This window comes from Leptopilina heterotoma, unplaced genomic scaffold, assembly GCF_015476425.1.
Source record: "Leptopilina heterotoma isolate Lh14 unplaced genomic scaffold, ASM1547642v1 Lhet_61, whole genome shotgun sequence".
In the NCBI taxonomy this organism is placed as follows: domain Eukaryota; kingdom Metazoa; phylum Arthropoda; class Insecta; order Hymenoptera; family Figitidae; genus Leptopilina; species Leptopilina heterotoma.
In genome coordinates, this window is record NW_025111142.1 from 158,577 (window position 1) to 184,297 (window position 25,721).

Consider the following 25,721-nt stretch of genomic DNA (forward strand, 5'->3'; position numbering starts at 1 on the left):
ATAAATTGTGAAAATTCTTCACAAAAATTCAATTATTTTCATAAAGTTTTTCACACAAATTCAATTATTTCAAAAAAAAAAAAAAAAAATTAATATAATTCTTCGCAAGAATTTAAATATTTTCGTAAAAAGTAAAATTTTTCACAAAAATAAAATTATTTAAGAAAATTTTTATTAAAATCCAATTATTTTCATAAATGATAAAATTCACCTCATCACAGAATTTTTATTATTTTTAATATATTTTTAAACTAGCCAAACTATCCGCGCGCAAGCGCGCGGGAATGTTGTATGGGGCTGCTTATTTTAAACAATTTAAAAAATTTTAAAGAAATAATTATTATAACCTAACAAAGAGATTTAACTAACTAAAATTCAAATAATTTCACTCAATGGTCTCAATTTAAATAGAATTTACATTACTAGACTTAAACTATGGCTAGAACAATTACAATTAGTATCTGAGTCATCTTTTGCATTGCTTATTTTATAAAGCCATTTTAAATTAAATACTTTTTAAAGAAATAATAATTATTACACACTGAAAAAAGTTTTACTTGAAATAGCGATAAGTTTCTCTAGAATAACGAAAGTATTAATTGAAGCACTGAAAAATTTCGCTACTAAAGTGAAATCTGTAGTTCATCCAGCTAAATATTTTTTGCCGTGCATAATGAAAAAAGAATTAAATTAACATCAGATTTTCTACATTCAAAAAAAACGAATTCAAATAGAAATTAATCATTTTGTCAACTTAACCAAATTCACCCCAGAAATCACTGAATTCGATAATTTAGAAGAAAGTCAGACAAAAGCAGGGTTCCTACAGAATCTGGAAATCATGGAAATCATGGAAATCATGGAAATGGTATGGAATTTTTAAAAGGCTTCTGGAAATCAGGGAAATCATGGAAAAGGCCTGGAATTTTTAAAAGTTTCTAAATTTTTTCAGTTTTCCATTTTTTCTCTTGAATAAAAATTCAAATAATAATAAAGCTAAATGGCATAAAAGAGAAGGAAAAATGTTGAATTTTAACAAATTCGATTTTTCGGATTTTGATAATTTTTAATAATTTTTGATTTTTTACCAAAGAGTCGAGACAATTTAATAAGTAAAGTATTTTCCAAAAGCACCAAAAAATAATGAAGCTAAATCCCATAAAAGAGAGGAAAAAATGTTGAATTTTAAGAAAAACGGATTTTTGAAATTTTTCGAATTTTCGATAATTTTAGATTTTTTACCAAAGAGTCGAGACAATTTACTAAGTAAAGTATTTTCCAAAAGCACAAAAATAATGTAGCTAAATCCCATAAAAGAGAGGAAAAGATGTTGAATTTTAAGAAAATCGGATTTTTGAATTTTCTTGAATTTTTGATAATTTTAGATTTTTTACCAAAGAGTCGAGACTATTAAATAAGTAAAGTATTTTCCGAAAGCACAAAAATAATGAAGATAAATCCCATAAAAGAGAGGAAAAAATGTTGAATTTTAAGAAATTCGGATTTTTGAATTTTTGATAATTTTCGATAATTTTAGATTTTTTACCAAAGAGTCGAGACAATTTACTAAGTAAAGTATTTTCCAAAAGCACAAAAATAATAAAGCTAAAACCCATAAAAGAGAGGAAAAAATGTTGAATTTTAAGAAAAACGGATTTTTGAAATTTTTCGAATTTTTGATAATTTTAGATTTTTTACCAAAGAGTCGAGACAATTTACTAAGTAAAGTATTTTCCAAAAGCACAAAAATAATGAAGCTAAATCCCATAAAAGAGAGGAAAAGATGTTGAATTTTAAGAAAATCGGATTTTTGAATTTTTGATAATTTTCGATAATTTTAGATTTTTTACCAAAGAGTCGAGACTATTAAATAAGTAAAGTATTTTCCAAAAGCACAAAAATAATGCAGCTAAATCCCATAAAAGAGAGGTAAAAATGTGGAATTTTAAGAAATTCGGATTTTTGAATTTTTGATAATTTTCGATAATTTTAGATTTTTTACCAAAGAGTCGAGACTATTAAATAAGTAAAGTATTTTCCAAAAGCACAAAAATAATGCAGCTAAATCCCATAAAAGAGAGGTAAAAATGTGGAATTTTAAGAAATTCGGATTTTTGAATTTTTGATAATTTTCGATAATTTTAGATTTTTTACCAAAGAGTCGAGACTATTAAATAAGTAAAGTATTTTCCAAAAGCACAAAAATAATGCAGCTAAATCCCATAAAAGAGAGGTAAAAATGTGGAATTTTAAGAAATTCGGATTTTTGAATTTTTGATAATTTTCGATAATTTTAGATTTTTTACCAAAGAGTCGAGACTATTAAATAAGTAAAGTATTTTCCAAAAGCACAAAAATAATGCAGCTAAATCCCATAAAAGAGAGGTAAAAATGTGGGATTTTAAGAAATTCGGATTTTTGAATTTTTGATAATTTTCGATAATTTTAGATTTTTTACCAAAGAGTCGAGACTATTAAATAAGTAAAGTATTTTCCAAAAGCACAAAAATAATGCAGCTAAATCCCATAAATGAGAGGTAAAAATGTGGAATTTTAAGAAATTCGGATTTTTGAATTTTTGATAATTTTCGATAATTTTAGATTTTTTATCAAAGAGTCGAGACAATTTACTAAGTAAAGTATTTTCCAAAAGCACAAAAATAATGAAGCTAAAACCCATAAAAGAGAGGAAAAATGTTGAATTTTAAGAAAAACGGTTTTTTGAAATTTATCGAATTTTTGATAATTTTAGATTTTTTACCAAAGAGTCGAGACAATTTAATAAGTAAAATATTTTCCACATTAAAAAGTTTGACATTAAAAAATATATAAAAAATGCCAATACTTAACCCACAAAATTACATTTTCAAAACAAACAAATGAATGCAGATAATTTGTTAACGGAAAGGAAACTTACGATTATTATAATGTATTTAATTCCTCAAAAAAATGCAATTATTCTTAAAAATATTTTAAAATTTCAATTATTTTCACAAATAATAAAATTTTTCACACGAATTCGATTATTTAAAAGAAAAATGTAATACAATTCTTCGCAAGAATTTAAATATTTCAGCAAATAGTAAAAATTTTTCACAGAAAAAAAAATTATTTTCAAAAATTTATAATGTTTTCCAAAAGAATTCAATTATTTATAAATTTCTTCTCAATAATTCAATTATTTTCGCATAAATAATAAAATGTTTTACAAGAATTCAATTATTTTCATAAATAATAAATTTCTTTTTAGGAATTCAATTATTTTTATAAATAATAAAACTCATTGCAGAATTTCAATTATTTTTGATACAATTTTAATCTAATTTCTCGAAAAATGTAATTATTCTTTGAAATTTGAATTCTATCGACAAATTATCACTGGGACAACTTTAATTATTATAAAACATGAAGATATTGATTGCTCCGAAGTGATCGATATTTTCATGTTTTATAGTTATGAAAAATTTTAACTTATAATTTTAAGTAAAATGTAGATTTTTGTAGTTTCTTTTTTTTTTTTTGCTCTGTGTATTTCAAAAAAATAGACAAAATTTTTAACTTAATTTTTGCGCAAAAAAAAGGAATGAAAATAGAAGAATTTTTTCCTGGAAAGAGATATTAATTTTGTATGTAAGTTTTTGCTGATTATGGGGGAAAAATCAGACTTAAAAAATTGATTATCTATTAGTACCAAACTCGTACTTAAATATACCACTAATACTAATTTTTTATCAATCGAAATGACTGATTGACTAGGTACTTAGACGTTAAAAGTTTCTCCTTATAAGTAACGAAGATTCTAATTCTCTTGTGAGTGAAGCGCTCGGTGTCCATCTATCGGTCGAATTTCAAACTTCGCGTGTTTACTAAACTGAGTAATTTTTTTTATTAAACAATATTAATAGTTTAAAAGTGGACATTTATTATTGTTTCGTTCAGTATCAGAAGAGAATAATTTTATAATTATTTTCCAAGTTTTATATTTTTAAAATTTATTTTATTTTATTTATTTTTTTATATTTTACATAAAAAATATGCTTTATATTTGAACCGAAAATCGTATGAATTTCAATTATTCAATTACAATTTCGAAGCCGAGGTTGTAGTTTTTCTTAGTGTTAGGCTTTTTTATTTCAAATAAAGTAAAATTTTTACTGGCAATTTAAATACTTTCTCAATTTTATTCATTTTTACAATTTGAAATAAAAGATAAATTATTTTTTTTTATTCTATAAAATACATGATTTTATTCTAAGAAGTACATTTTCAACATTTTTTTTTCTTCTTTTGCAGAATGGAAGCGAGGATTGTACGAACTAATTTCACAGGGCGTTCGAGGTGTCGTGAAGAAGGAAAAAGTAGTCGAGGCATTGGCTGAAATTACTGTGAGTTTAGATCTTTTATTTCCGTTCAAATACAAAAAGAGAAAGTAATTTTGAATTTTGAAAAAAAAATTAATTTCTAAACTTTAAAAAAGAAATAAAGAAAATCTTTCTATTCTTTAAAAAAACGTTTTACTTTGAAATTTGAAGTTTTATGTTCAAAGAAATTTTAAACGTTGTAAAATTATCAGTAGGTTAAACATTGGAATTTTATTAATGTTGAAATCGAATTTATTAATTTATTTAATTTAAATATTTTTAATTTATTTAATTTAATTTAAATTTATTGAATTTAAATTTAAATTGAATTTATTAATTTATCGAATTTAAATTTAAATTGAATTTATTAATTTATTGAATTGAAATTGAAATTGAAATTAAAATTGAATTTAAATTGAAATTGCAATTGAATTTATTAATTTATTGAATTTAACTTGAAATTGCAATTGAATTTATTAAATTTAAATTGAAATTAAAATTGAACTTATTAATTTATTGAATTGAAATTGAAATTTAATTTATTAATTTATCGAATTGAAATTAAAATTATTAACTAACGTTAAAAGAAATTTGAACTATTAAAAAATAATCGGAAGATTAAGGATTGAAATTTTCTTTTTCAGACCATCGACGGAGCATTCCCATCTGCAATTGTAGATATTTTTACTTTGATCGATTCAGAAGCGCAGAATGAGGAAAGAAACGTTTTTTATTACATCGTCAAGGAATCAGAAAAGGTATAAAAAAAAATTAGTTCTTTTCTTCCATTTAAAACTTACTTTGTCGCCTTTTTTCTTTTCTTTTCTTTTTCTTTTTTTTTTAATCGATAACCTTTTTTCCACACAAAAAATAACAAATAATAACAAAAATTATTTACAGTTTTTAACAGATCGAATACTGAAAGAAAGATTAGAAATCGACACACTTCAGGATGTTGGGACATTAAAAAATCTCAATTTTCAGACTAAATTCATCAAAGTCAAGACGAAACTTTAGTACGTACATTTCCTTTCTTTTAATAATTTGAAAATCTTTTTTTTTTACCATTTTTACTTTTTTTTACATCAAAAATTCAATAGAAGTAATTTTTGAAATAATTTTTTCAAAAAATGGTATTTATCAAAATATCAAAAAATTGTAATTTTCTGAAAAATTTCTAATTTTTCTTCAATTTTATTATTTTATACAAATTTTTTTATATTTTATAATATTTTTTGAAAATTTTTTCTGTCTATAAATTTTTTAATGAATAATTTTTTCTATCTATAAATAGAAAAATAGATTTTTTCTATCTATAGATTTATTAATTTTTAATTTTAAATTTATACATTTTTTTATGTCTACAATTTTTTATCTGTAAATAAAAAATTTACAAATATAAGAAAGAATATAAAAATTGAAAAAAAATTGAAGAAGAAAAAAAAGAAAAAAAAATTTAAAGGAAAAAATTATATGTAATAAGAGAAATTTTGCTATTTTCTCTATTGAATTTTTGATAAATGCAGACATCACAGATCGTTTACTATTCTAATTTGAAAATTTTTATCTTATCACGAGAATAAATTTTAATTTTTGAAATATTTAAAACAAACTTGAGATATTTTTGGAAAAATTTGAATAATAATTTCAATCGTCAAATTTTTATCGTCTTAGTCAATAAATGTTAAAAATATAATTCTATAAATTTCTATTCATTATTTCTTTTTTTTATTTCTTTTTAATTGTTAAATTGTTAAACTTGTATCTATATTAACTTTTTTACAATTTTTGAAAATTTAATTAAAATTTTTAATATTTTAGATGTTTATTCATTTTTACTTTATATTTAAATCTTTTAACGAAACTAAAAATAACTTAATTACAAAACTATTCCACAAATAAAAATTTGCCTTGTTTTTTTTGTTTTTGTTTTTTAAACTTAATTTAAATTTGCTCCATTTTTTAATTTTTAAATGAGTTTAAAAAAAATTTTTTTTCACGTTTTGAATATTTTTTTTTTAAAGTTTTGAATATTTTTTTACAAAATTTTGAATATTTTTTTAAAAAGATAAAAAAATTTTTTAAACTGAGAGTTTAAATAATTATTAATATGTTATAAATAAAATGTGATGACTGCGAATAATAAAATTTACTGTAAAATTCTAAAAATGTTGGGGAACAGGAATTGAGGCATTTTTTTTCTAATGAAATCGATGAATTTTCTCTTTCAGCTACAAACAACGTAAATTTAATCTTTTTCGTGAAGAAAGCGAAGGTTATTCAAAATTAATTGTAGAATTAAGTCAAGAGCGACCGGAAAGTGAAGTGGCGTCTACTTTAGAGATTGTTAAATCCCTTATTGGTAGGAGATATTTTTATTTTTATCATTTTTATTCTTTTTTTATTTTTAAACTTTATAATTCAAAAATTAAAAACATTCTTCGGCTGCTATTCGTCGATAAAATTTTGCAACTTTATTTTTTAATTTTTTTTAGTTAATTCCACAATTCTTTTTTGTTTTTGAAAATATTCCTTTATTTTTTGCTTTTATTTGCTTTTCTTTGCTTTCTTTGCTTTTATAGTAAAAATTCAAAGCTAAAACAAAATTTTTGAATTAAAATCAGAATTTTTTACATTAAAATTTAAAAAAAAATTTTTTTTTTGTTTAAAAACTTGAATAAAAAGAATTTTCGAAAAATAGTGGCGAGAATATGTTTTTAATTAATTTTGGAATCGATTTAATTGGAATTGTGAGGGACGAGAAAGAAAGTAATTAACTGATAACTTTTCTGTTTAATTCTCTCAAGTTTTGGATTAATTTGCCTTTTTTAGGATATTTTAATCTCGATCCAAATCGAGTATTAGATATTTTATTGGAGACCTTTGAGAAACGGCCACAGGACGATGGACTTTTTATTCCATTGATACGCTCGTATATGAGCGATCAACAAGTACTTTGTGAAGTATTGGGTTTTAAATATCGTTGCACGGCAAATTCGACTCCCTTTTCATTACAAAGAGTCACGGCACTTATGCTTCAGCATGAAGTTATTAAACTTGATGATATTTGGCCGTGGCTCGTGCCCGATGATAAGACAATTATTCGCGATTGTGATATTGCAATGAAACAAGCGAAGGAATATGTTAGAAAAATGAGCATTATCTCAACAAAGGACAAGGAGGATGTTCCAGAAGAGAAGGACAATTCTCAGGTTAGTTTTTTGAAATTTAAATAAAATACAAAAACTTTTTCAAAAAAATAACAAATCAATTATTTTACAAAAATTTTAATAAAATTCTTCAAAATTTCAATTATTTTCAGAAATTTGGATAAAATTCTCCAAAATTCAATTATTTTCAAAAATTTAAATAAAATTCTTCAAAATTCAATTATTATATAACAAATTTTAATAAAATTCTCCAAAATTCAATTACTTTTCAAAAATTTTACTAAAATTCCCCAAAATTCAATTATTTTCAAGAATTTTTTTAAACTTCTTCAAAATTCAATTATTTTTTTAAATTTTGATAAAATTCTTTAAAATTCAATTATTTTCAAACATTTTTTATAAAATTCTCTAAAATTCAATTATTATCAATAATGTTAATAAAATTCCCCAAAATTAAATTATTTTCAAAAATTTTATTAAAACTTCTTCAACATTCAATTACTTTCGAAAATTTTGTTAAAAATTTCCAAAATTCAATTCTTTTTAAAAATATCAATATTCATCACAAGAATTCAATTATTTTTAAAAATTTTAATAAAATTCCTGGGAAAATTTCAATTATTTTTAAAAATAGCAATATTCATCAAAAGAATTCAATTATTTCTAAAAATAATAAAATTCTTTGCAAAATATCAATTATTTTCAAAAATTTTTATAAAATTCATGGTGAAAATTAATTTTCAAAAATTTTGATAAAATTCTTTAAAATTCAATTATTTTCAAAAATTTAAATAAAATTCTTCAAAATTCAATTATTATATAAAAAATTTTACTAAAATTCCCCAAAATTCAATTATTTTCAAGAATTTTTTTAAACTTCTTCAAAATTCAATTATTTTTTAAAATTTTGATAAAATTCTTCAAAATTCAATTATTATATAAAAAATTTTACTAAAATTCCCCAAAATTCAATTATTTTCAATAATTTTTTTAAACTTCTTCAAAATTCAATTATTTTTTAAAATTTTGATAAAATTCTTTGAAATTCAATTATTTTCAAACCTTTTTTAATAAAATTCTCTAAAATTCAATTATTATCAAAAATTTTAATAAAATTCCCCAAAATTAAATTTTTTTCAAAAATTTTTTAAAACTTCTTCAACATTCAATTACTTTCGAAAATTTTTAAAAAATTTTCCAAAATTCAATTATTTTTAAAAATAGCAATATTCATCAAAAGAATTCAATTATTTTCAAAAATAATAAAATTCTTTGCAAAATTTCAATTATTTTCAAAAATTTTGATAAAATTCTTCAAAATTCAATTATTTTCAAACATTTTAATAAAATTCTCCAAAATTCAATTATTTTAAGCAATTTAAATTATTTTAAAAAATTTTCCCGAATTCAATGATTTTCAATAAAATTTTTCCATTAGAATTCAATTATTTAAAAAAAATTTATTATAATTCTACGCAAGCATTTAATTATTTTCATAAATAATAAAAATTTCACAGTAATTCAATTATTTACAATATTTTTATAAATTTCTTCGCAATAATTCCATTCTTTTCGTAAATAATAAAATTTTTGACAGAAATTCCATTATTTTTATAAATAAAAAATTTCTTTTTAGAAATTCAATTATTTTCATAAATAAAAAAACTCATTGTAGAATTAAATTATTTTTAATACAATTTTAATCAAATTCTTCGAAAATTGAAATTTTATTCTTAAAAATTTTATTAAAATTCGTCGAAAGAATTCAATTATTTATAAATTTGTTAATCAATTTCCTGATCAAAATTCAATTTTTAAGAATAGTCAATTATTCAATAAATTATTTATTTTTGCATTTAAATAATTGAATTCTCGTTCAACTTTCAAATAAGAATTTGATTAAAATTTAAATGAAAAAATTTGATTTGACTTTTAAAAATTTGAATTTGATTAAAAATTAATTTTTAGTTAAAATTTAAGATAATGATTGAATATTAAAAGCATTATAGCAAAAATTTTTGGAAATAATTAAATTTCAAAAGATAGAATAGAAATTCTTGAAAAATTTAATTGTTGTAAAACTATAGTGATATTTAAATATTTATTAAACAAAATTATTCAAGTTTTAAATAATTGAATTTAGAAATAAGGGAAATACAAAATAGAGGTTTTGTAAAAACACTGAATTAAATAAACTACTTTTTTTTTACTTTTTTTGTATTTTTAATCGACAAAGAGCGACTTTTTTTTGCTCCTTGAAAACGATTCGAGGTTTGCGAATACAGTAAAATTCATAGAGTTTTAGAAAACAAAAGTAACGTTCGAACAAAAAGTTTTTGATTTAAAATTTTTAGAATAATAGGAAAGGACTTGAAAATTATTAATTTTGTTGGTCGGTTATTAAATTTTTTTTTAGGATAAATACTCAAACAATCAGAAATTTGGATTATGCGAAGCGCTTTTAGACATTGGAGCTTGGGAAGTCGCTCAAAGTTTATTCAACAGATTACCAGATTATTCCTTCACCGATCAGAAACCAATTGCTCTTGCTTTCTGTAAAATTATTCAGTCGCTGATTGAACCAATTTATCGCAAGTAAGCACGAATCATAATTTTCTAATTGAAATAAAAAAAGCCCAATTTTTTTTATGTTTGATATAAATTTCCAAATTTTTAAAAATTATTTTACAATTCTTTTTGTGCTTTTTTCGTATTTTTAAAAATTAAATTTTCTCTTTAGGTATTGTGTGATCTCACCGAAATTACCAGGAAGGAAAATTCCTCCACTGAAGAGTCAATTGGCACCAAAGCCGATGCAATCGCTGAATCAAATTCATGATCAATTATTACCAATGCTTGTGATTCTTGGACCGAATCTTCATCACGATCCGATCCTTATGTATAAAATAATGCGATTGTGTCATTCGGCTATAAAGCAAATTTCAGTGGACTCGAATCGACAGCCAGTTGACAAGTAATTTTTTTTTCTTATTTTTTCTCTCTACTTAAATATTTAAAATGTTTTTTTAATTTAGAAATAGAAAATTTTAATTAGAAAGTGAAATTTTCAGTTTAAAAATAGAAAGAAAGTAGAAACTAAATTAAGAATTAGAAAATTTCAATTTTAAAATAGAAAAAAGAAAAAGGAAAATAGAAATAAACAATAGAAATGGAAAATAGAAATTAAAAATTGAATTAAGAATTATAAATTTTCAATTTTAAAATAGAAAATAGAAATGGAAAATTGAAAATAGGAACAAAAAAATAGAAATTGAATTAAGAATTAGAAATTTTCAATTTTAAAATAGAAATGGAAAATAGAGATTAAAAATTGAATTAGGAATTATAAATTTTCAATTTTAAAATAGAAAATAGAAATGGAAAATTGAAAATAGGAACAAAAAATAGAAATTAAATTAAGAATTAGAAATTTTCAATTTTAAAATAGAAAATAGAAATGGAAAATAGAAATTAAAAATAGAAATTGAATTAAGAATTAGAAATTTTCAATTTTGAAATAGAAAATAGAACCAAGAAAATAGAAATTTAATTAAGAATTAGAAATTTTCAATTTTAAAATAGAAAAAAGAAAAACTAAAATAGAGATAAAAAATATGAATAGAAAATAGAAATGGAAAATCGAAATTGAATTAAAAATTAGAAATTTTCAATTAAAAACATTAAAATTAAAAAAATAAGAAGTTTATTGACTTTAGTTTTATTTATTGTATTTTGTTTAATTTTACAGAACCAATAATCTTTATTATGACATACTTACAATTCTTGACGTTGCACTGCTGCCGTCTCTGTCGTTTATGGACTGCAATTGTTGCGTCGCGGAGGAAATTTGGAATATTCTCAAACATTATCCATATCAAAATCGTTATTGTTTGTATGCGCGGTGGAAAAATGAGACTCCACTTCAGCATCCGGCTCTACTGAAGAAGAGGGCCGACGCGCAAAAGAAAATCAAAACAATCATGAAACGAGTCAGTAAGGAGACAATAAAACCCGTTGGAAGATCAATTGGAAAACTCACACATTCATCGCCTGGTGTTTTGTTTGATTATGTCCTCATTCAAATTCAACTTTACGACAATCTTATTGGTGAGTATTGAAATTTTTAAAAATTAAAAACAGTTATTTTTTTTAATTAAAAAAAAAACACTGGTTATTTTGTAAGAGAAAATAGAAATATTAATTTTCAAACTTATTAGTCAAAATTAATAAGTTTAAATATATATTTCATTGAAAAAGATTGAATTTTCTTCCATAAAAACGTTTTATTTTGTAAAAAAAAAAATAAATATTCAGAGTTGCCAGAGGTGAGCCGGGAAATAAAATTCAGGAAAATTTATCAAAATTTACTGAAAAAAAAAAATTCTTCTTTAAAAAAATATTCATATTTTAAAATATTCAAGGCTAATTCTTTTGTATTCGTAAATATTTGTCTTTTTATTCCAAAAAAAATAATTATAGAGGAATAAATAATGAAATGAATAGTTTAATAAATAAAAAAATAGTTGTAAAAATAAAAAAAATATTTTTAGAGGTAAAAAAGTGGTCGAAGTCGTTACTACAGTTCAGTGTGAACGTGTTCTCACTAAGGGGGCCGCTTTGGGGGTTAAGGCGCTGCCTCAACATGAAGGCGCTGCCCTCATATTTTAAAGTCATATATTATGACCGAATATATATTATATATTCAATTTATACTACATATACACAGTATATGCAGTGTTGTTTTATTAGTCAAAGATCGCAGATCTTTTCCGACTAAACGGAAGTTCCTGAGTAACATCAGACCACCTGTCAATGAACCAGTCGAGTTGTCCTTATATATTAAACGTAGGCCTCATGTCACCACTTGCGAGAAACGTCAATTTCACATCGACTCAAATTAATAATTACTTTGTCGACAAATTCTTCGATTCTCACTAAACAATTGACCCTGGGCCATTTAAATAAAATTGCAAAAACTCCCAAAGTATTCAATAAATATTTCTTTATTTAAAACGAAATTAAAAATTAACGATTTTAGCCAGTGATACTGTCTTGCGAACCCTAGCGGAGATTTTTAGAAACTTCGCCAAAGTTCACAGTGGTGGCGTTCGTAACTAACTATATATTTCTCATTTGAACATTTTTAATCTTTTTGGAATTAAATTTTAAAATTAATCTACTGAAAATCATTGAATTCTTGTCAAATGTTTATAAAAATTTTTGAAAATAAAAAAAAAATTTTTTTTTTTTTGTGAATTTTATGAAGAATTTAATTATTTTCAATAATTGTCATTAAATTCTAAAGTCAATTTATAACTAATAAAAATCTTTGTCAAAAAATTCAATTATTTTTATACAAATAATTAAATTTTTTATCAGGATTTCACTTCTTTTCAATACAATTTTTAATATTGATATCTTCGGAAATTTCAATTATTTTTAAAAATCTTGTAAAAATTCTCCGAAAAAATTCCATTATTTTAAAAACTAATTTAATTTTTCACAGGAGTTCAATTATTTAAAAAACTATTAATTCAATTCAAGTATTCAATTATTTTGTAAAAGTAAAGAAATTTTCGGTGAAATTAAATTTTTTAAATACAATTTTAACTAAATTCCAGGGATCAATATCTTATCAATAAATAGTAAATTTTCGACTGGAATTCAATTATTTTAAAGACAATTTTTTTTATAAAATTCTTCTCAAAAATTCACTGAATTTTTTAAATTTTGGCAAAAATTCAATTATATTTGTAGAAATAATAAATTTTTTCGCAGAGAATTAATTATTTGAAAGAAAGTTTTAATAAAATTCTATTCAAGAATTCAAATATTTTCATAAATAATTAAATTGTCGATAATACTGAAAATCATTGAATTCTTGTAAAGTATTATTTATAAAAAAAATATTTGAAAATAATTGAATTCATTTTAAGAATGTTATCAATATTTTTTTCAATAATTGAATTCTGCCGAGAAAATGTAATTAAAATTGTATTGAAAATAATTTAATTCTTGGAAAGATTTTTATTAAAATTCTTGAAAATAATTGAATTGTTTTGAAGAATTTATTTCAATATTCTTGAAAATAATGAGGTTTTTTAAATCATTTTATTCATTTTGACAGAAAATTTTGAAAATAATTGAATTTTAGAAAGAATTTTTTTTAAGTTTTTAAAAGAATCGTGTTTATTATTAATTTGTAATGAACGACTTTCCTATTAAATTATATTAAAATTATTCAGAGAAAATTAAATTGTTTTGCACAATTTTATTAGAGTTTTTGTAAATAATTACATTTTTTTTAAGAATTTCATTAAATTTCGTAAAAATAATGTAATTTTTTTAAAGTAATTTTAATGGAAAATTTGGAAAATAATTTTGAAATTTACAAAGAATTTTATTAAAAACTTTTGAGAACAATTGAATTTTTTAGAAAAATGTTATAACAATTTTTAAAAAATATTTAACCTTTTAGAGAAATTTTTGAATATAACTGAATTTTTTCTTGAAATTTTATTAAATTTGTATTGAAAATAATTGAATTCCTTCAAAGAATTTTATTATTTACGAAAACAATTGATTTTTTAAATTTTCTTTCTAAAATTAATTTTTATTTTATGAGGAAATTTTTTTAATTTTTCAGGTCCAGTTGTCGATTCCTTGAAATATTTGACAAACATTTCTTACGATGTATTGGGATATTGTCTTGTCGAGGCATTAGCTGGAGCCGATCGCGACAGATTTAAACATGACGGTACCAGTATTTCCCTCTGGCTTCAATCTCTCGCCTCTTTTTGCGGCGCAATCTTCAAAAAATACAATATCGAATTATCCGGTCTCCTTCAGTACGTAGCTAATCAGCTCAAAGCACAAAAAAGGTACATTTCAAACATATTTTTTTCTCGTAAATTAATTATTAATTAAAATTATTAAATTAATTAAATTATTAATTAAAACGATCAAAACTCGTCAATTTCAAATATTTTTTATATTCCACTTTTTGATTATTTTCGAAATTTTCGATTTTTTATTTATATATTATATTTTCGATTTTTCGATTTTTCGATAGTTCTCTCAAAACATTTTTCTTTTTTTGTTCTTTTTCATTTATCCAATTTTTTAATCTTTCTCAAACCTTAAACTTTTTTTTCTCAACCATTTACCATTTTTTAAATTCTTTTTCGCCTTTTTTTCTATATTTTTTCATTATTATAAATAAATAAATATTTATTTTTGCCATTAAATATTTTATTATTTTCTGTTATTCAAATTTTCCATTTGTGTAATTTATTTAATTTTTTTTATGTAATTTGTTTATAAACGAAATTCATTGATATTTAAAAATATTACTTTTGTGTTTAATTTTTAATTTTATTTGAACATTTATTATTAATTTTATTCTTTTATTTTTAATAACGTTTTTAATTTTTAAATAGTATAATTTTAATTCTATTTTCTTAAGTAATTTTTATTTTTAATTTTACTTTAATTTTACTTTCGATAATTTTCATAATTTCAATAATAATCATTTAAAAAACATTTTCCTCGTCATTTTTTTTTTTTTTTTTTTTGAACGCGCTTTAGTTTTAATTTAAAAAAAAAAAAGAAAGAAAGCAATGAGATTAAAAATATAGGGAAAAAAATAAAAACTAAATGAAAAAAGAAACTTTCTCAGACAATGGGTGAACGCGGTGATGAAATTCCAAAAAACAAAATTGGTAAGTTTTTTCAAAAAAAAAAAAGTGTAATAATGAAAAGAAAAAATTCCTTTACGTCGATTTCGAGAGAAAGAGAGAAAAAAAAGAAATTTTTCTTTTATTTATCGATTGTCGCGTTTATTACAATAAATATTGTAATTTGTTATTCGACAATTACCCTATTGTTATGAACAATGAGAATTCGTTGTCTTTTAAATGTCCTTGTGTTTCACTAGAAATTGGAGAGGCTGGTGCGTTTTTCTTGCCGCCCGTTAAGCAAATTAGACGCCCCAAGTTTTCAACTCAAGTTGTGCGCCACAAAAAAATAAAATTTTCAAAAAAGTGTGGGAATCACTTTTTTTCCAAGTTCAACGGATTTCTCCTAAAGAAAACAATGGATCTCCCAATTGTCGAGAAGAGAATTAATTTCATTAATTCAAGACAAAGCGAAAAAATAATTCTTTTCCTAAAGGAAAACGGAAGAAAAAAATTTTTTTTTTTTGAGAATTTATTGAGAAATTCGAAAATTTACGAAGAGCTTAAGAAGTTGAAAATTTGCCAAAAATTTAAAAATAGAGGAAAATTCAGAAAAGGAAGAGAATTACAAAGAAAAAAAATGAGAATGAAATAAATTAAAAAGCGAAAAATTGAAAATTAGGGAAAGAAATTAAAAACAAGATGCGAGAGGGAAGAAAAAATATTTTGAATGTTAATACAAAAATTTCTATACGAGATTTACGGTCTGAGAGGAAAACTATTTTAAAATTCGAAAAATGGAAAAAAATTCGAAGAGGATTTTTAATTTATGTAAATGGAAAATTATTTCGCCTATGAAATTTTAAATTGGAATTTGCGGAAGAAAAGAAGAAAAAACGATTCGATAATCAAGCGGAAAGACAAAAATTTGAAAAATTGCGGAGAAAACCAAAAAAATAAATAGAGAAACGAAAAATTTGGAACTAATGTTTTGAATCTGAGGAATTTGAACCAGAAGAATTTGAAAATTGATAATTTTCATGCAAGAGAAAATTGAGAGGAAAAAAACTAAAAAGTCGGGAATTTTTGAAAAAATATAATTAATAAGGAAATTAAGAAAAAAACTAAAAATCAACAAGAAGAAGAACTTTTATGTTAGAAAAAACCGGAAAGTCAAGAAATGAAAAATTTTTATAAATAACAAGAAATATCAATGAAAAGATTATAAATAAAAAAATTGAGAATTAAACGCTTATTGGAAATGACGAGATCCAAATCTCGTCGAGGAATCTTCAACATCAGGTAAATATTCGTAATTAACTTTTTTTTTTTCTAAATAGTAAAAATAGAAATTTAATGAAACGATAGGAAAAATTAGTCTATAAATTTATTGATTAATTAAATTAAAAAGTTAAAATTGTGATTTATTATTTTTCAGAACTTTTTTTTGGGAGAAAGAAGAGAATTGAAAAATGAAGAGGAATTTTAAATGTGAGAGGAAAAAATTAAAACTTTGGAGATGGAAGAAATGAAGGACCGTGTGATTCTCTTGTGACAAAATCCAGGGAGAAACTTCGGTAGTGTTGCGACTTTAATACGACGTAACATTAACAAAAAAAAAAAGATAAAAGAACCTCATTTTCGAACGCGTTTTGAATTTTTCTCGGGAATATCGACGAAAGTTATCGTCTTCACAAAGGGAAGCTCAATTTTCTTTTGCAACTCCCTTTTTGACCTCTAGTCTCAGCTTTTAACTATTTTCGATATTTTTACAAAAGAATACTAAATAATTAATTTGAAATTAACTAAATAATTAAAACAATATATTAAAAAATAGAAAAAACTATTCAAATATTAATTTTTGTTTAACAATTACTTTACTTGATCGATTAAAATTTTCAATATATATCAAAAAATAATTAATAGAAATTTAATTATCGTATCGATCGATTTTTTTTTTTTTTTTTAAATTGTAATAGAAAAACTTTTTGACAGTGAAAATAAAAGAAAGAAAAAATTGATTGTTCAGCGATTGTGGAAAATTAATGGAGAAAAAATGTTGGTTTCGTTTTCAGTCTTGATTTATTAATTTTGAAGGAGATTGTGCAAAAAATGGCAGGAATTGAAGCTGCTGAAGAAATGACTCCCGATCAATTAGACGCAATGGCTGGCGGTGATCTTTTGAAAAATGAGGTACACTTTCATTTTTTTCTTTTCTGAACATTAATTTTCTAATTTTTGATTTGTAATTATTTCTAAATCCTAATTTTTATTATTAAATTTCTAAATTTCAATTTCTTTGAAATTTTCAATTCTAAATTTCAATTTTTTATTATCAAACTTTTTGATTTAAAAATTTTTTATATTTTTAAATAGTAATTTCCATTAATTATCTTAAAATTTTTAAATTGAAACTTTTATTTCTTTTAAACTGTTATTTTCATTATTAATTTTTTAAATTGTAATTTTTAACAGTAAATTATTAATTTTTGAAAATTATAGTTTTTAATAATTAATTGTTAATTTTTTAAATTATAATTTTTAATAATGTTATTAATTTTCAAAATTATGATTTTTATTATTAAAATTTCGACTTTATGTCTAGAATTATTTCGTAAATATTGTTAGAAAAATTTAAATTCATAAATTATTGAAGTGTTTGTATTTAAAATGCAATTAATTAAAATTAAATTTGCTATTTTCAGGCTGGTTACTTTAGTCAAGTTCGTAATACGAAAAAATCATCACAAAGATTGAAGGAGGCTCTCGGTGAACAGGATTTGGCAGTGGCACTTTGTCTCTTAATGGCGCAACAAAAACATTGCGTTGTGTATCGAGAAACCGATAGATCTCATCTTAAACTTGTCGGCAAGTGTTTTTAAATTGTGATTCTTTTTTTTTCTAAAAAAAAATCCAGTCTATATTTTTGCTTTGTATTTTTTTCATTACTTTACACGCTCTTTTCTTTTTTTAATCAACAGAATTAAAATATAGATGAGAATATTTTTTCAAACTGTATAATATATTTTTTATTAAAAAAAATTTTTTAATTTAAAAAAATTTTTTAAAGTATTTTTTATTTGATTCTGTTTATTTTACTGAGCGGGGAATTTATTCAATTTTTCTTGTTTCACAGGCAAATTGTACGATCAGTGTCAGGATACGTTGGTTCAATTTGGAACATTTTTGGGATCGACGATGACTGTCGATGAATACGTCGAAAAATTGCCTTCAATTCATTCCATGTTACAGGACCATCATATACATTCGGACGTTGCATTTTTCCTCGCCAGGCCAATGAACGCTCACGCTATTAACGTAAGTTTCCTAATAACTCTAAAATAAAATACCTTTTTAATTTTTTATTTTTCTAATAAATTTTCAACTTTTTTTTTAATTCTAAATTAATTCTTTTTAACATTTAATGTTAAATTTATTAATTTATATTACTTATTCATTAATTAATTTAATTTAATTAATTTTTTAATTTAATCAATTTATAATTGAATAAATTACAGATCAAGTACGACTCGTTAAGAAAGGCAGATCCAAATTACAAGAAAATGTCAACGGCTGTGAAGCAGGCGAAATGGGCCGAAGCAGCGCAAACAACAATGGCACCAGTTGCACTGTCGGTGCGACCGCTTCACCCACTCAAAGTCTGGGAAGATATATCGCCACAATTTTTAGTCACATTCTGGTCATTGCAAATGTATGATTTGTATGTGCCAGGCGACAGTTATCAACGGGAAATAAATCGATTGAAGCAACTTGCTGCTCAAGTCGCCGATTCCAAGGATATTGTAAATATAAATTTTCCCCTCTTTCAAAATTAGAAAAAACATTCAAACATATCTGTTTATTAATATTGAACAATTATTGTCCAATATTAATAAATATGAAAAAATTCAAACCCATCTATATTTTTTAATATTTGACAATAATTGTCCAATATTAATAAATATGAATGGGTTTGAATTTTTTTTCTTTCTTCTAATTTATTAAAAGTATTAGGATTTTATTTTGTTTGGAACATGTTTTCTATTTCTTTTTAAATTTACAGAATGCTGGTAAAGGCAAAAAGGAGCAAGAAAAATTCACAACATTAATTGAAAAACTTCAGGACGAGAAGAAAAAGCAAGAAGAACATGTGGAAAAAGTGTTTGCCTATTTAAGGTAATTTTCCCTTTTTTTAAATTTATAGTTAATTTTTTTGAGAAATTTATTCTTGGAATGTATATAAAAATAAATAATAACACCCTTCAAAATAAGAGAAAATTAATATTTATTTTATCGTATTTTGAAGTATGTTATTATTATTTTTGATAGAATGGATTAATTTCCCCTTAAAATAAATTTATTAATAAAATAATATTATTAATAGAATAGATTTTTAAGTATAGGCAGAAAATAATAAAATGGAAAAAAAAATTTCTTTTGTAGACAAGAGAAAGATTCGTGGTTTTTATCGAGAAGCGCCAAGTCCGCCAAGAATGAGACGATAACGCAATTTTTGCAATTGTGTCTCTTTCCACGATGTACATTCACAACAGTGGACGCAATGTATTGCGCTAAATTTGTACATACTATTCATTCGCTTAGGACCGCGAATTTTTCCACCCTTCTCTGTTACGACCGAGTAAGTGCAATTTTACATTTTTTTCTAAATTAGAATATTTTAGAAAATATTATTTAGTATTTATTACTATTATTATCAACAACTACTATTTATATGTTATTTTTTTTACTGTTATTAAGTAATATGAATTTATTTTATTACTATATTAATTTATTTTATTAATAATTAATTTCTTATATTAGTAATAAAAATTTATTTCTTTTACTTTACTTATTACTCTTTTTTTCAAAAATTTTCTTTCAATTTTAAAGATTTTTTTTTCTAGCACAAAACAAATTTTTTTATATATATTTTTACCTGAAGAAAAATTGTATTTTATTTTTCTAAATTTGCAGTGTAATTATTTTATTTATTATTTTTACGAAATTTAAAAGAAAATAAATTTTTAATATTCATTTTTTATTCTAAGTTTTGATTCTGTTTAGAATTAGTGAAAAATAATTGTTTTTTTTCTGTTAATTTTTAGATTTTCTGTGATATCACTTACTCAGTGACATCGTGCACTGAAAATGAAGCCAATCGGTATGGAAGATTTTTGTGCGCCATGTTAGACACTGTGATGAGATGGCATTCAGAGAAGGCAATATTTGATAAAGTAAAAATCCACTTTTTAATAATTATTTTATGGAATTCTTCAAAAGTTTAACATAATTTTAACTATTTTCTTTTCTCGGAAGTATTTTAATTTTTTAATTCAGTTTTCTCCAAAGGTATTGAATAATTTTTTTTTTCATATAATATTTCAAAAATTTTAGAGTCCATTGTTAGTTACAAAAACTTTCTTTTTAAAACTTAGAAAATTTAATTATTTTTTATAAAATATAATACTTTGCATAAAATTTCTTTACCTTACTGTACTGTGAAAATCCTGTTATTAAAATTTAAAATTCTAGGGAAATTAATTTCACTGAAACATTCATATTTTTTTAAAGAAATATTTCTAAAATTATATTTTATATCATTCAAAATTATTAACTAAACATTTATTTTAATTATATAATGTTTAACATTTAAATAATATGTTTCAAAAAAGATTAAAAATGTTCAAATCAGAAATATATAGTTAGTTACGAACGCCACCACTATGAACTTTGGCGAAGTTTCTAAAAATCTCCGCTAGGGTTCGCAAGACAGTATCACTGGCTAAAATCGTTAATTTTTAATTTCGTTTTAAATAAAGAAATATTTATTGAATACTTTGGGAGTTTTTGCAATTTTATTTAAATGACCCAGGGTCAATTGTTTAGTGAGAATCGAAGAATTTGTCGACAAAGTAATTATTAATTTGAGTCGATGTGAAATTGACGTTTCTCGCAAGTGGCTTAATGAAGCCTACGTTTAATATATAAGGACAACTCGACTGGTTCATTGACAGGTGGTCTGATGTTACTCAGGAACTTCCGTTTAGTCGGAAAAGATCTGCGATCTTTAACTAATAAAACAACACTGCATATACTGTGTATATGTAGTATAAATTGAATATATAATATATATTCGGTCATAATATATGACGATAAAATTATCCGAGGGCAGCGCCCTCCCAAACATAGTGAGAACAACTGTAGTAACGACTTCGACCACTTTTTTTACCCCCAAAAGTATTTTTCAATTTTTTATCCCATTTCTTTTTTATTTTTTACAAGTGGATTGTTCTATAAGAAATTTACACTTTTTCGGAGTGTGAACCAATGTCTCTTAAAATCTAATTTTTGTATTGGATCAATTCACGTGGAATTGCTCAATTAGGAAGAATTTCTCCCTAATTGAGCAATTCCACGTCAACTGATCCAATCAAAAAAATTAGATTTAAAAAAAAAAAATTTTGATTGGATCAGTTCACGTGGAATTGCTAAATTAGGAAGAATTTTTCCCTAATTGAGCAATTCCACGTGAACTGATCCAATAAAAAAAAATTAGACTTTAATGGACATTGTTTTATTCTTAACTTCTAGAAAAATAAGGATATTTTAATTTTTATATAATGAATGTTAAAGCATTTTTTGTGTACTTTTCAATTTCAAAACTCTTTTTTCAAAAAAAAAAAATTATTTACCTATTCTTTGATCACTTTTTTACCTCTAAAAATATTTTTTTTATTTATTAAACTATTCATTTCATTATTATTTTATTTCTCTATAATTTTTTTTGGAATTCTTTTGTAATAAAAAGGCAAATATTTACGAATAGAGAACAATTAGCCTTGAATATTTTAAAATATGAATATATTTTTTTAAAAAAGAATTTTGTTTTTTCAGGAATGCAGCAATTATCCGGGATTTGTGACGAAGTTTCGAGTTAGTAATCAATTTTCCGAAGCCAATGATATGGTGGGCTTTGAAAATTATCGACACGTTTGTCACAAGTGGCATTATAAAATTACAAAGGTATTTTTCATTTTTTTTTTTAAGTTTTAATTTTCTAAAGTAAATAATAATTTAAGTAATTAATAATTAACTAAAGTTATTAGTAATTAAATTAATGTAACTAAACGACTATTGTAAATAGTAATTATAAACTAATTAATAATTCGACTAATAATTATAATTTTTTTTAGATATTATTTTTGTTAATTTTGTCAATGTTTTTTTTGTTTTCATTTCAGGCGATTGTTCTTTGCCTGGATTCCAAGGATTACGTACAAATTAGAAATTCATTGATAATTTTGATTAAGATTTTACCGCACTTTCCTGTTTTGGCGAAACTTTCGCAAATTCTCGAGAGAAAAGTCGAAAAAGTGCGCGAAGAGGAGCGTGGTCAGCGACAAGATTTGCATGTTTTGGCCACTTCATACAGTGGACAACTAAAAGCAAAAACACCGAGTATGATACGCGAATCAGATTTTCATCACGTTGGCGATAAGGTTCGATTTTCTTTTTCGCTTTTTACAATTCAAAACAATTTTTCTTTCTTTTGTTTTTATTTAATATTATTATTACTTTTTTTTTTGTTCAGATTTAGATTCGAAGGGTTCACATTTAATTTAAAGTTTAAATTAATCAATTAAAAGTTCATCTGAATAGTTTAGATTCAAAATTTTGTTTTGTTTATTTCTTAAACTTTTTTTAAAAAAATTTTTTAAGTTTAATTTAGTTTATGAATTAAAGTCACAAATACGTGAATTCTTTTTTTTCTCTCGTAGGTGGCGAAATCTCAAGAACAATCGGCTCCAGAAACAGAAAAAGTGAGTAACGGTGTTTTACAAAAGGAAGTTTCAAACGGCGAAGCACGAGTCGAAAAGGAAAATAAAGAGATTCGTGAAAAGCGAAATATGATTCAAATTCACCAGTAAGTCTCCATAAATTGATCAATAAATTCGATTATAAATAAAAATAGAAATGTATTTATTTAATCGAAATTAAAATTTCTTTTTGTATAGTAGCCAAAAATAATTATTTTTATATCATTTAACTACTATTCTTATTATTGAATTCTTATTCTATTTAAATTATATTTATTAAATTTTTATTCTATTTAAATTCTATTTAATTTTTAATCTATTTAAATTCTATTTATTGAATTCGTCATCAGGAAGCTAATGTTAATAAATTTTCCTTATTTTACTTATTTTTCCGTTCATTATTGCAGTGAGAGTTTGGAAAAGATTCCAAAGGAAAGTTCAAAGAAAAAAGAGGAGAGTAAAGATACTCAAGAGGCGAAGGAGGAAAGAAAGATAAAGAAGGAAAAGGAGGAAATCAAAGAGGAAGAACCGATTGAGAAGAAGGAAAGAAAGCATAAGGTATCCGTCTTTTTTTATCACTAATATTAATGAAAATAGTTTTTAATATTTTTTGCGTAATTATTGTTATTTTCTTGTAAAATTTTCAACTATTTTTTAAATTTCAGTCTCAAGATGATTACTACAATAGTAGTATGGACAATTTGGACCGAGACTTGTCGAGTGTTTCAAACAGTAGCGGAAGTTCCGGTCCATCTCAGGATGTATCTGAAAAAGGTACAAAAAAAGTCACAGAAAAAAATTTCAATTATTATAATTGTTATTTTAAATTATTATTTTATTTCTTAAAAACCTTTTTTATATTTATTTTTTCCGAGGCTAATATTTAACATGAGATTTTCATTTCTTTCAGTTATAATGCCCGAACCAAAACGAAGAAAAGCCGAAAGTTCTGTTTTAAAGGTAAATATTTTTTTAGTTTTACACTTTTAATTATAAAAAATATAAATAATTTAAAAAATAAATTTTGATAAAGAAAAGATAAGAATGAGAATTTATCATTTTCAGGAAACTAGACGAGCTGAAATATCAGTTGAGAAAAAGGAACGTTCCAGTAAAACCAAAATTCGAGACGAACAAAAGGAAATGCGTAGGGAAAAGAAAATTGGCCGCAAGAGAGTGAGAACAATTTATTTATTTATTTACAACTTTAAACAATGTCAATTATTTTTTCCAACGAATTTTCTTCTGCAAATTAAAATATTAAACATTTTTTTTAAATAATTAAAAAAGAAACTGAAAAAAAGGAATTTTAGTCTTTAAAATTTAGGTTGTAATTGTCGTTTATTGAAGTTTATAAAGTAAATTCTTAAATATGTATAGTTTATAAAATAATTAATAATAATAAATTTAATTTAAATATTTATAGTTTATAAAATCATTTATAATAATAATAATAACAATAAATGGTTTTTAAAATAAAATAATTTAACTGTTTTTAAGGATCGAGCTGAAGATATTGTTCCAGCCGAGCAAAAACGAAGAAAAGATGACGAACGCGGTAAGCGCCCGAAAAATTACTTGTGAACATTTTTTACCAATAAAGTAAAATAAAAAAAATTTTATTCTATTATATTTGAAGAAAAATTCATACTTTTCACTATCGTGTAAATAATAGTTTTATTTTTTCACATTTTATTCCAAGTTTTGTATTATTTTATTTATTTACACATTAAAGGACCTGAAAGGGAAAAAATTGAAAAAAAAACTTTTTTGTTAAATTTATTCAGTAGAAATAAGCAAATTTGGTTTATAAATTTTCAATTACGTTTTGTAAAATTCTCTTTGGATTTTATACAAATAAAATGATTGTTTTAATTTGAGAAACAAAAATACGAAAGAGAATTTTTGAAAATAATAAAATGAATAAAATATAAAATTGAAATTTCTCTTTTTAGCAAAAACAACTCACCAAAATGGAGATATTCCTGAGCATCGAGAGAAACATCATTACAGCAAGGTTAGTATTATTTTACTCTATTCTTCCTTAATTATTCACAAATTTTTCCTAATCACTATTTTTATTATTATTATTATTATTATTATATTGATTTTTATTTTTTATACAATAATAATAATAATAAAAATAAAAATAAAATTTTATTCCATTATTTCTGTCCTGATAATTTTTTTTTGCTTTTTGAAAAAAATACCAACTTTTTTCCAACTTTCCAAAGATTTCCAATGTATTTTCAATTTCCCATTCGAGTTTTAGTTTTTATAATAATTAAAAAATTATTTTACACAAATATTCTTTTCTCGATGAGTCGCAGGTAAATTTACAAATTTTGAATTTGTTTACAATTTTTCAATTCGCGCGATAAATTAAATAGAAATATCTAACTTTATGAATTTACTCTCGTAAATTTTGTTATTTTGTTAAATTTCAAATTAATTAATTTCTGTTATAATTTATATTTAAATTATATTCAAATTCTAATATAATTAAATCTAATCTAATTAAATTGAATTTAATAGCTAATCTAAAATTTAAATAGATTTAAATGTTTAGATTTTTCAATAATTAAATTTTTTGATAAATTTTGCCCTTTTAAATTTTTTGAATTTTTATGTTTTAATTTTAATGTTTAAAGTAGTTTTATATTAATTTTCTATACTTGAATTTTTCGATTCGCTTTT

The 25,721-nt window shown here is 22.7% G+C and overlaps 1 protein-coding gene across 1 annotated transcript in view; it reads left to right on the forward strand.

The window, feature by feature from the left end:
* LOC122509608 (THO complex subunit 2) overlaps window positions 1-25,721 on the forward strand; it is a 30,834-nt gene that overhangs the window by 3,863 nt on the left and 1,250 nt on the right. The window contains exons 3-27 of the mRNA XM_043623792.1: window positions 4,294-4,385; window positions 5,006-5,119; window positions 5,262-5,377; window positions 6,593-6,723; window positions 7,194-7,573; window positions 9,948-10,126; window positions 10,272-10,505; window positions 11,280-11,638; window positions 14,178-14,412; window positions 17,283-17,400; window positions 17,913-18,075; window positions 18,344-18,525; window positions 18,726-19,010; window positions 19,271-19,383; window positions 19,651-19,846; window positions 20,313-20,441; window positions 22,102-22,230; window positions 22,449-22,706; window positions 22,986-23,131; window positions 23,432-23,582; window positions 23,690-23,798; window positions 23,935-23,984; window positions 24,090-24,200; window positions 24,525-24,582; window positions 24,980-25,041. Of these exons, the coding sequence (XP_043479727.1) occupies window positions 4,294-4,385; window positions 5,006-5,119; window positions 5,262-5,377; window positions 6,593-6,723; window positions 7,194-7,573; window positions 9,948-10,126; window positions 10,272-10,505; window positions 11,280-11,638; window positions 14,178-14,412; window positions 17,283-17,400; window positions 17,913-18,075; window positions 18,344-18,525; window positions 18,726-19,010; window positions 19,271-19,383; window positions 19,651-19,846; window positions 20,313-20,441; window positions 22,102-22,230; window positions 22,449-22,706; window positions 22,986-23,131; window positions 23,432-23,582; window positions 23,690-23,798; window positions 23,935-23,984; window positions 24,090-24,200; window positions 24,525-24,582; window positions 24,980-25,041 (4,100 nt within the window). The remainder of the gene's footprint in view (window positions 1-4,293; window positions 4,386-5,005; window positions 5,120-5,261; window positions 5,378-6,592; window positions 6,724-7,193; window positions 7,574-9,947; window positions 10,127-10,271; window positions 10,506-11,279; window positions 11,639-14,177; window positions 14,413-17,282; window positions 17,401-17,912; window positions 18,076-18,343; window positions 18,526-18,725; window positions 19,011-19,270; window positions 19,384-19,650; window positions 19,847-20,312; window positions 20,442-22,101; window positions 22,231-22,448; window positions 22,707-22,985; window positions 23,132-23,431; window positions 23,583-23,689; window positions 23,799-23,934; window positions 23,985-24,089; window positions 24,201-24,524; window positions 24,583-24,979; window positions 25,042-25,721) is intronic.